Source organism: Lepidochelys kempii, chromosome 2, assembly GCF_965140285.1.
Source record: "Lepidochelys kempii isolate rLepKem1 chromosome 2, rLepKem1.hap1, whole genome shotgun sequence".
Lineage (NCBI taxonomy): Eukaryota > Metazoa > Chordata > Testudines > Cheloniidae > Lepidochelys > Lepidochelys kempii.
Window position 1 is genome coordinate 100,923,262 of NC_136381.1, and position 12,200 is coordinate 100,935,461.

Below are 12,200 nucleotides of genomic sequence, written 5' to 3' on the forward strand. Positions count from 1 at the left end.
TTTTTTTCTTTCCACTAAGCTTCACCCAACTCCACCATAACTGTTAGACATCATTATTTTGAGATAATCTAAAGGAACTAATCCAAATCTATGTAATAGCAGTATATAGCTTGCAATCACTAATTTTAAAGAAATCCCAGGTGCAAACCCATTCTTAAAAATTCACTAAAGAAGGACTGAGATCAAGATTTCGTAATCACTATCAGCACACAAGGTGCCTTGAACTAGCTTTGTCATTCACATAGGAACTTTAAGGTACCATTGGCCTGCTCAAAGAATCCTTAGTAACAATTCCTGAGTTAGCCAGTAGAAATCTCAATGGAAACACTGCATCTGGCCCCTTTTTTTCTTGGACTTTATGCATTTCTTCTAAGGTAGGTGCCAACAGGAGGAAGAATCTCAAAGCTGCTATTGAATAGATAACACTTATATGGCAACATCTTTCGCAAAACAACAAGGGCCAAACTATTAGTGGCCCCTGGGGGGGTGAACAAGGTGGGAAAGTGCAAGGAGATTTCTCTCTTTGTTTGCCCTGGGCAGGAGTCAAGCAGTTGTAATCCCTATGCTGTCCAGAGCACATGGATTGCTCCCTCCTAGCCCAGGCTGAAGCAGAAGCCATCCCAAAGAGGGCAGCAGAATAGGCAGAGCCTTGGCCCTGCCCTCCTCTGCATTGGTCAGCAGAGTCACTGGTCAGCAGAGTTGTCTAGATCTGGAGAGAAAGCATTCTGCACCATGCTCAAAGATGGTGCAGTAGGCACATTCTCCCAGTGCTCCTGTGAATTTGTGCCTACTATGGGCACCATCCCTTGTGGGGTAGTGTGGCTTTTCACCACCCCCAACATAGAGCAGTGTCTATCAGACAAAGTCATCCAGTGCGTCTGGGTTGATAGCAGCATCATAGGCTGTGAGGTGACACTTCGACTGTAATTTTAAATTTTAAAAGTAAAACAGCACAGAAGGATTATTTTCCCTGTATTTGGGGAGTAGAAAAAATGACTGGATCTTTCATCACCCTGTTAACCATAATACATTCATGGTCTGGGAGGCTAACATCAGTATCTATCTTATTATATGTTGTTTTTATGTTATACTAATTTTATTGTCTGAGGCCCTGATTCTGCATCTTTTACTTATGTGCACCTGTAAACGCTATGAGATGTTAGGACAGCTCATGTCAATAAACGCTACTCAGTGTAAGTAAGGCTTGTAAAATAAGATAGTAAGTAATACCTGCTTTTGTGTGTGTAGTATTCTATACATACACATGCATATAGTTATAATTTTAATTATATTATAATTTTAGTATCTTTATTTTATAAATGGTTATATTGAAAAACCTTCTAGTGAAGTGCCTGTACATATGGGTTATATATTGGTTTATTTGTGACATGCATATATCTCAGAGGAAAGGCCTATTTAGTATGTATTATGCTTTTCTGTGCTTTGTTATTGCCAGAAGCTTGAAAATCAATAGTTTTTTCTTTTTGATAATTAAAAGGATGGTTTATCTTTATATGGATCTTTAATTTTAATAAGCTAATAATTCTGATTTTTAGCTACTAATATCTTAATAGCTAGGTCTTGTTACCAACATTTTTTATAATAATTTCTTTGGCTAGTGTTGCCATGTTATCAGCCTGAGAGAATTTTTGCTCTATAGTGACGCGTACTGGGTAAAGTAGGCTAAAACTGTCAAAGGCATTTTTAAGCATTTGCGTTTAAGACTGCTTACTGATTGTAGCGTAATGGTGTGTGTAAAAAGACTGTATAAAAAGACAATATTGTGTTTTCCTCTCCCTTAAAAGATAAATGTTTTGAGTGAAAAAAGTGACTTGTGTTAGCTATGTGTCCTCAACTGCACCAGATCTGGTAGAACTTTGGCTCTCGCCATAGCAACAGACATGCTGAATGAGCACTTGTTGCCATGCGATATATATTCCAGCTACGTTATTATGGCATTTGAGTTGTGTTTATCTTAAAATGTATTTAGGCAGAGGAAGATGAAGTCAAAGAGTTTTGAGAAACAAATGTTTATAATTGTCTCAGATCCAGAAGCAAATGCTCTAACTCAGTTATGCAACATTTTACACCTGCATCCCCATCCCCTGCTTTTTCAATACTTACAGGAAGAACAGAGAAGGAAATATATTCTCTTAATCTGAGATTTAGAATTAGGATATATCTGCTTTAGATGAAGAAAATGTAAGAGTCAAAATGGACATTAGACATTTTGCATTAGAAGTAGGAAAGGAGAATAATGAGCCTCATTTCTAAATGAATTTGAAAAGCAATCTGATTTTAGTTCTAGCAATGCAGAGCAAATAAAATAAAAACTATCGTACTTTATTTACTAACCGATGAATTGAATTGTCCGCCTTTTATTACAGATATAAAGCAAAGACTATGAAGAGGCAATCATTTTTGCAGCTATCAGACTTTCAGTAACATATCTCTTGTGGTTTAAATAACAGATAGTTTAAGTGTTTTTCCATTACCTTCGTGTAAATGAAAAATGCATAAAATATTTTAACAAGGCAAAGTAATCCAAGGAGATTGTTATTTTGTGTTACAAATTAGGTTATTTCTGTCATAAAATTAAAGGGAAAAAAATCAACGCAAGGACATTTCAGCTTAATATCATTTACCAGAAGGAACATGTAACAGATTTAATGAGCTAGCAGGTCACCTGAATCCAGCTGTTTCCGACCAGCTTTATGAAACGGAGAATGCAGCTAGCGGTAGGAGGTAAGCATTATTACAAGCTCTCAAGGAGTAACAAAATCGATTTCTGCTTGAATGAATTAATTTAGATTATCAATTTATAACCAGCTACACGAATCCCATCAACTCAACAGTTCAGTGAATGATCAGTCTCAGCCCTTGCAAGAGCGTAACAATTAGAGAGCTCTATAGTTATCTCCTGTCCAGCAGGGTTGCTAACAAAGTTACTAGTTGGCTTGACAAGAGGAAAAGGGAAATGTCTGCTTAAAGACTTTGCAAAAGTGAAATATAGCATAGGGGCGGGAGCATCTAGAATTCAAGTAACCAAGTTACAAGTTTGTGGGGTCTAACTTTCTGATACTCTTGCCAAAGGGTAACTTTAATGCAATGTCATTCTCTTTTTAAGTACAAGGATAAGGCATCTTAAATCAATAAGTAAGATCACACTATTTAAATTTAATTTTTCTTAAATAAATAATTATATATTTATGTGCTAAGAAGGAACTTTTTAATGTTTCTTACTCTAAAACAAATATACATTTAAAAATGTCTTTGCTTGATGGTGAACCAAACATGATGGACTGAGTCTCTACCACCCCACACCTTGCATCATCATTGACACCTGCAGAAAGAGATTGTAAAAGGCTACCAAGTGAGATATTAATGTTTTACATTCACTTTGCAAAGGTGTTAAATGACGACACAAGATGCAAGTCAGCGGAGGATCAGACCCTACATGTTTTAATCTTTGATTTGTCTCCTTTTAATATTACAGAATGGCTATAACACAAGAACTAGGCAGCAGGTTTAAAACAAACAAAAGGAAGTATTTCTTCACACAATGCACAGTCAACCTGTGGAACTCTTTTCTAGAGGATGTTGTGAAGGTCAAGACTATAACAGGGTTCAAAAAAGAACTAGATAAATTCATGGAGGATAGGTCCATCAATGGCTATTAGCCAGGATGGGCAGGGTTGGTGTCCTTAGCCTCTGTTTGCAGAAACTGGGAATGAGTGACAGGGAATGGATCACTTGATCATTGACTGCTCTGTTCATTCCCTCTGAAACATCTGGCATTAGCCACTGTCAGAAGACAGTATTCTAGGCTAGATGGACCTTTGGTCTGACCCAGAATGGCCGTTCTTATGTTCTATGGGTAAAAGGACATTTGCTTTGCATCAGTAATGTGTGTCTACCTAACTCTAAAATATACCAGTCAGTCTTCCTTGCGTTTTTCAGCCACTTTTTGGCACACTCTTCACTGTCTCAGTAGTCAGGAGTGATACAATGAGCACAGTGCTTTAATAGCAGCATATGATTTCCCACAGGAAAATTAATCTCAAAAGGCTAATTCTGTTTATAAATATCTTTTTAACAGAAGGTAGAATTTGTTTCTGTAATCAGCATCAATAGTGAAGCGTAGGAAAAGAGTTATCAGCTGTCTGGTCAAAGAGCCTTACTGTTGTCCCAAAATAATCTCAGATGACTGCGTTTTAAAGCCCACAGAAATCAATAAGATTATATTTTCTCCTTCTAAAATGTGTATTTTCAGTGCAATGTTCAAGGAGTAATGGGCACAATGGTGCCTGTTACTGAAGTTTTGCCTACATCATTCTGAAAATATATCAATAAAAAAACTTTGGATTTTTGACAGGTTTGAACTGCTAACAGAAATGGTTAAATAGCTCTGTTGCCCTCTTGCCTTGAGATGGTATATTTTAAAATTATTGAAAATGGATGGGTTTATTTTGTATCCTTTGAATAAACGTAGATCTAGTGCTGGAACTGGTTACCAGTATGTAGGGTGACCAGATGAAATGGAGAAAATATCAGGACACATGGGGGAAGCAAAAAAAGGGAAAAAAAACACGGGAGTTGCCGAAGCTCAAAAAAAAAACAAAAAAAAACGCCAGAGCGGTCAAAGCTGCAATATTGGGACAAATGGCGTCCCGACTGTGCATCAGTCGGGACGCAGGACAAAGACCTAAAAATCGGGACAGTCCTGATTTTATCGGGACGTCTGGTCATCCTACCAGTACTGCTATTTCCTGCTTGGCTTTAAGGCACACTGAAAAAAACAGATGTGGGCAGATCACAGCTGAAGCTGGCAATGCAAATTAGAGGTGTACATTGTGTATTGTAGCATGCAATATTTAAAGTAATGTCTATATTAACCAAAAGTGTAACCATAATTTATCTAATCTTATCTAAGAAGTTAGCTGTAATTTGAAAGCACGATTGTTGCTATGCATCTCATCTTGTGTGTATGTGTGTGTGTAATTACAAATGAATTACCTCTTATTCTTAGTAGTATTGTGGTAGTGTCTAGAAGCCTCAGACCTATTATTCTAGGCCCTGTACAAATGTACAGTATAAAGAGGGTGCCTGCTCCAAAGTCCTCACAATCCTTTTAGATTTCCCTGTGTTACTCTCTGAAGGTCAAATCCAGATACCAGTTTGTACAACATTATGGAGAATGGGTGTATAAATTGGTGGGCCCGCAAATTAAGGGGGTTGTTAGCCCAGTGGAACAGTTATGGAACCTACTTGTGGACCTTTCTCTGTAATAACTGTAAGGGTTCCTGCAACTCTAGCAAGAGAAAGAAGGCACATGTGTAGAACGGCTTGAAGGTGGGAGGGGGTTTGGAGGAGTTACTTTACGTGTGTCCCCAGTGCCTTAAGCAGCTCCCCACACTACCTGACCAAACAGGATGCACAGGTCCCCCAAGGATACATTGGTTGTTGTTAAAGTTGGGAGCACTAGTTTGGTGGTAAGTAGGTGTGGGAGGTATTCAAGGCATTGTAGACTCATGTAAAGTAACTCTTTTCCATCTGCACCCCCCACACTTCCCTATATATAATCCAACCCCCTTCTCTACCTAGGTTTGCAGCAGTGATGTATCAACAACAGAAATGCTGCCCTCTGGAGGAGCTAAAGGACACTAAGTCCATCTCTTCCCCTGTGGTTGAGGAGGAAATGATCAGCTAGGTCACACGTTCTCATCTCCCTGGCTGGCATCTCTGAGGAACTCTCTTCAGGCCACAGTGCCCGATTTCTCCCTAGCTAACTCCGTCAGCCAAGGAGGAATTTGCTTTTTACTGAAATAAACAGGCCCAATGCCTCCCCATATGGCATTTACCTGCACCAAACTGCCACATTTGGCAGTTAGGCTGAGGCAAAACTGTGACTCTGCCCTTGGGAGAGGAAGGGAAAGAACTTACGGAGCCACATAAACCCTCCTTCTTTCAGCGTACCCTTAAATCATGCACAGCAGAACTGCAGAGCTGCCAGCCACAGGTTTTGACCTGTGCATGAGGTGAAACCCAGAAGTGGGTTCTTTGTGCTCTGTTGCTTGTAGTCAAATAGCAGAGGTTTCTTGACAGCAAAATCAAATCAGTGCAACATGAGGTTTTCTTTGGTGAAAACCTGAACATGGAAGAGTTTGTTTAGAAAATATCACTTCAGACCCCCACTAACCATTCAACTGCTGAAGAATTACCCATTTTCTGCTTCTCTAAGTGGTCTGAAGTATCAGAGAGGGTATATGCTATTGTTCTAGGGGAGGACTATTGTTTCTTGGAGAGCAGCAAGTCAGTGTAATGAAAGATGTAACACATGGGGTGGAAGGAAAAAGCACTCTTTGTATTTAGCTTTACTTTTTGTATAGGCAATTGCTTCCATGTGAATTACCATGATGAAAGTATCAGAATTAACTAGACAGGGTCATTCTAACCTACAAAAAGAAAACCCTGAGCCCTCTGTATTGTAGCCTACTTTTGAGCCCTTTTCATAGGTGGGATAAGGGTGCAGACATATTCATCAGAAGTGATTATTTGTTTAATCATCCCAGGGAATGCTGGTAAGCTTTAGGATTTTCTAATTTACGAAAAGGCCAAATAGGTTTTTCCTCCATTATTTTCATAACACTAGCTATAATCAACTGTAATTTTTCAGGCATATGTTTCCATTTTATTTTATGTTGGCAAAGCCTTTGAATGCAGTCCCAAGTGCTTACCTTAACTACACCTCATAGAGGTTGTAAATACACCTCTCTTCAGCTGCATTGCAGTTAGAGACAGCTCCTGGCAGCAGGCTAGGATGGGCAAATGACCTCAAAATCCTGAGGGCCTATAGCAGCAGTGTTCCACATTATTGATAGTAGCAGAGATATTGACAGTCTGTGCTTGGAAGGAAAATAGGAGTTTGATATGACATATTGTGTGTCTCAGCAAGACTCATAAATAATTTTGACAAGTTTTTGTATGCATGGGAAAGTCCTTGATTCAGCCTCCCATAAAAATAAACTTCTATTATGGAATGTATTTGTCAAGTGGCTGTGTGATGGATGGAGCTGCGTTTACCCCTTGGCAGTTCGATGAGTTTTAGATGCACAGCTTACCAGAGAGGATTTACGGGCAGTACAGAAATAATTATTCAGTATGAAAAACATAATTCCTGTACCTGAATTTTCATTTTTTATTATATTTTGTTTCTGTTGCATTTCTGTTCTTTAAGACAAAAGCCCTTGCCATTTTACTTGGAACTACTGTTCTCTCTATGTAGTTTACTCTTCAGTTACCCCCCAAAAAAGTGATTCAAGTCCAAACCCTTTCCCGAAATTGGCTTGTATTTTGTTAATTGAACGTGGACTTTTAATAAATTAGCCAAAAAGTAAGAAAGTTAATGCTTAAAAATATATATGGGCTTGGGGGCTTTTTAAACAAAAAAAATTGTGTAAAAGCTTCTGTAGGACTGGAAGAGGGACAAAAATGAATAATCAGTCAAAACATTAGTTCACCTCTGTGCTTTAGTAATTTTCTAATTACTAGTGTTGCCACCTTTCTGATGGTGGAAAAAAACAAATCAGGCACTGTATTTGTGTCCCTTACCAAGTCACATTCTTCCAACATTAAACCAGGAACTGTAACTGAGCCTCTTTATCAGCTCTTAGCGTCTCCTACCTCACTAGCCCCTTTACTAACCTTCTTCCCCTTACCATTTCTTCTACCTTTGTCTTTCTCTGCTCTCCCATGTCCACCCTCACATCTCTCCTCATTTCTCTCTTTTTCCTATTGTCTTCATATTCTCTTGTCCCTCTTTTCTCCTGCTCCTTCCCTACTCCTTCTCTCTCTCGTCATCTCACCCTCTTACTCTCATTGTTCCTTTCCTCCTTTTTTAATGTCCTACTTCCTTTATCCTCTTTCCTCTCACTCCTGCTTTTTTGGCCTTCTTCTTTTTCTCCCTGTACATTCCTTTCCCTTCTCCACCTCTTCCTGATCTCTTCTTAATTGCTCTCTGATCCCATCTCTATCTAACTTTATTCCCTGCATCTTCTCCCACTCTGCTGTGTTCTCCCCAACCTAAACTCTTCCTTTGCATCTCCCTCTTTTTCCCTTGTCACTCTTCCTACTATCCTCTCTCTCTTAGGCTCCTCCTCCCCCTTCAGATATCAGCCCTCCCATTCCAGTCATATTTTCTGCCTGTCACCACAGTGTATGGCCATAGATAGAATCATAGAATATCAGGGTTGGAAGGGACCTCAGGAGGTCATCTAGTCCAACCCCCTGCTCAAAGCAGGACTAATCCCCAATTAAATCATCCCAGCCAGGGCTTTGTCAAGCCTGACCTTAAAAACTTCTAAGGAAGGAGATTCTACCACCTCCCTAGGTAACGCATTCCAGTGTTTCACCACCCTCCTAGTGAAAAAGTTTTTCCTAATATCCAACCTAAACCTCCCCCACTGCAACTTGAGACCATTACTCCTTGTCCTGTCATCTTCTACCACTGAGAATAGTCTAGAACCATCCCCTTTGGAACCACCTCTCAGGTAATTGAAAGCAGCTATCAAATCCCCCCTCATTCTTCTCTTCTGCAGACTAAACAATCCCAGTTCCCTCAGCCTCTCCTCATAAGTCATGTGTTCCAGACCCCTAATCATTTTTGTTGCCCTTCGCTGGACTATCTCCAATTTTTCCACATCCTTCTTGTAGTGTGGGGCCCAAAACTGGACACAGTACTCCAGATGAGGCCTCACCAATGTTGAATAGAAGGGAACGATCACATCCCTCGATCTGCTGGCTATGCCCCTGCTAATACATCCCAAAATGCCATTGGCCTTCTTGGCAACAATGGCACATTGTTAACTCATATCCAGCTTCTCGTCCACTGTCACCCTTAGGTCCTTCTCTGCAGAACTGCTGCCTAGCCATTCGGTCCCTAGTATGTAGCGGTGCATGGGATTATTCCGTCCTGAGTGCAGGACCCTGCACTTATCCTTGTTGAACCTCATCGGATTTCTTTTGGCCCAATCCTCCAATTTGTCTAGGTCCCTCTGTATCCTATCCCTACCTGCCACCGTATCTACCACTCCTCCTAGTTTAGTATCATCCGCAAATTTGCTGAGAGTGCAATCCACACCATCCTCCAGATCATTTATGAAGATATTGAACAAAACCAGCCCCAGGATCGACCCTTGGGGCACTCCACTTGATACCGGCTGCCATCTAGACATGGAGCCATTGATCACTTCCCGGTGAGCCCGACAATCTAGCCAACTTTCTACCCACCTTATAGTGCATTCATCCAGCCCATACTTCTTTAACTTGCTGACAAGAATACTGTGGGAGACCGTGTCAAAAGCTTTGCTAAAGTCAAGAAACAATACATCCACTGCTTTCCCTTCATCCACAAAACCAGTAATCTCATCATAAAAGGCGATTAGATTAGTCAGGCATGACCTTCCCTTGGGGAATCCATGCTGACTGTTCCTGATCACTTTCCTCTCCTCTAAGTGCTTCAGAATTGATTCTTTGAGGACCTGCTCCATGATTTTTCGGGGGACTGAGGTGAGGCTGACTGGCCTGTAGTTCCCAGGATCCTCCTTCTTCCCTTTTTTAAAGATTGGCACTACATTAGCCTTTTTCCAGTCGTCCGGGACTTCCCCCAGTCGCCATGAGTTTTCAAAGATAATGGCCAATGGCTCTGCAATCACAGTCGCCAACTCCTTTAGCACTCTCAGATGCAACCCATCCAGCCCCATGGACTTGTGCACGTCCAGCTTTTCTAAATAGTCCCTAACCACTTCTTTCTCCACAGAGGGCTGGCCACCTACTCCCCATGCTGTGTTGCCCAGCGCAGCAGTCTGGGAGCTGACCTTGTTCGTGAAGACAGAGGCAAAAAAAGCATTGAGTACATTAGCTTTTTCCACATCCTCTGTCACTAGGTTGCCTCCCTCATTCAGTAAGGGGCCCACACTTTCCTTGGCTTTCTTCTTGTTGCCAACATACCTGAAGAAACCCTTCTTGTTACTCTTAACATCTCTTGCTAGCTGCAGCTCCAGGTGCGATTTGGCCCTCCTGATTTCATTCCTACATGCCCGAGCAACATTTTTATACTCTTCCCTGGTCATTTGTCCAATCTTCCACTTCTTGTAAGCTTCTTTTTTGTGTTTAAGATCTGCTAGGATTTCACCGTTAAGCCAAGCTGGTCACCTGCCATATTTATTATTCTTTCGACACATCGGGATGGTTTGTCCCTGTAACCTCAACAGGGATTCCTTGAAATACAGCCAGCTCTCCTGGACTCCTTTCCCCTTCATGTTAGTCCCCCAGGGGATCCTACCCATCAGTTCCCTGAGGTAATTGAAGTCTGCTTTCCTGAAGTCCAGGGTCCGTATTCTGCTGCTTACCTTTCTTCCCTGTGTCAGGATCCTGAACTCGACCAACTCATGGTCACTGCCTCCCAGATTCCCATCCACTTTTGCTTCCCCTACTAATTCTTCCCGGTTTGTGAGCAGCAGGTCAAGAAACGCTCTCCCCCTAGTTGGCTCCTCCAGCACTTGCACCAGGAAATTGTCCCCTACATTTTCCAAAAACTTCCTGGATTGTCTGTGCACCGCTGTAGTGCTCTCCCAGCAGATATTGGCATGATTAAAGTCGCCCATGAGAACCAGGGTGTGCGATCTAGTAGCTTCTGCGAGTTGCCGGAAGAAAGCTTCATCCACCTCATCCCCCTGGTCTGGTGGTCTATAGCAGACTCCCACCACTACATCACTCTTGTTGCTCACACTTCTAAACTTAATCCAGAGACTCTCAGGTTTTTCTGCAGTTTCATACCGGAGCTCTGAGCAGTCATACTGCTCCCTTACATACAGTGCAACTCCCCCACCTTTTCTGCCCTGCCTGTCCTTCCTGAACAGTTTATAACCATCCATGACAGTACTCCAGTCATGTGAGTTATCCCACCAAGTCTCTGTTATTCCAATCACATCATAATTCCTTGCCTTCACCAGGACCTCCAGTTCTCCCTGCTTGTTTGCAAGGCTTTGTGCATTTGTATATAGGCACTTGAGATAACCTGCTGATCGCCCCTCATTCTCAGTATGGGGTAGGAGCCCTCCCCTCACAGACGTTCCTGCCTGTGCTTCCTCCCGGTATCCTGCTTGCCCACGTACCTCAGGGCTTTGGTCTCCTTCCCCTGGTGAACCTAGTTTAAAGCCCTCCTCACTAGGTTAGCCAGCCTGCTCGCAAAGATGCTCTTCCCTCTCTTCGTTAGGTGGAGCCCGTCTCTGCCCAGCACTCCTCCTTCATGGAACACCATCCCATGGTCAAAGAATCCAAAGCCTTCTCTCCGACACCACCTGCGTAGCCATTCGTTGACTTCCACGATTCGACGGTCCCTACCCAGGCCTTTTCCTTCCACGGGGAGGATGGACGAGAACACCACTTGCGCCTCAAACTCCTTTATCCTTCTTCCCAGAGCCACGTAGTCCGCAGTGATCCGCTCAAGGTCATTCTTGGCAGTATCATTGGTGCCCATGTGGAGAAGCAGGAAGGGGTAGCGATCCGAGGGCTTGATGAGTCTCGGCAGTCTCTCCATCACATCACGAATCTTAGCCCCTGGCAAGCAGCAGACTTCTCTGTTTTCCCGGTCAGGGCAGCAGACAGATAACTCAGTCCCCTTGAGGAGAGAGTCCCCGACCACCACCACCCGCCTCCTTCTCTTGGGAGTGGTGGTCATGGGACCCCCAACCTCAGGACATCGCATCTTATGATGTGGCATCTCTGAATTACACCATCAGGATCAGTTGTTCAGTGCCTCTAACCAGTGATACGCTCATCTCTCTCCTGTCCATGAGGCTTGGCAAAGCTGTGAGCAAAGCACCATTCCTAAGTATTATAGCAATTGACAGATCACGTGAGTGCAAAGTGCAAATAGCTCTCAGAGCTGTGGCCAGGAGTCCTGCATGATGGGCTTCCCTGCTTCTTTCCAAAATAAACAGCAAAATGTTGGACACAGTTTGTAAAAAGTCAGGGCAATGTTCAGTAGCCCATTTATCACTGGTGGGGATTATTTTAGACACAGGAATCTAAGAGGGATATAAAACAAAAAAAGGCAAACAAAGCATGAAATTAAAAATAAAAGGTAGGATGTTTATTTTAACATTTCATTACAACTTGCTGAATCCTGTGTGTGTTAG

The 12,200-nt window shown here is 42.1% G+C and overlaps 1 protein-coding gene across 5 annotated transcripts in view; it reads left to right on the forward strand.

The window, feature by feature from the left end:
* Positions 1 to 12,200, forward strand: part of ZNF407 (zinc finger protein 407) — a 462,963-nt gene that overhangs the window by 389,002 nt on the left and 61,761 nt on the right. Inside the window, exon 9 of one of the 5 annotated variants that reach the window (XR_012157273.2) lies at positions 2,578 to 2,745. The exons of 2 other annotated variants lie outside the window; for them this stretch is intronic. Coding sequence is in view for 2 of the 3 variants with exons in the window: in XM_073331773.2 (XP_073187874.1) it covers positions 2,578 to 2,678 (101 nt within the window). In the remaining variant the exon portion in view is untranslated. Of the gene's footprint in view, positions 1 to 2,387; positions 4,561 to 12,200 lie in introns of those variants that run through there. 2 more of the 5 variants (XM_073331773.2, XM_073331776.2) reach the window with 2 other exon arrangements.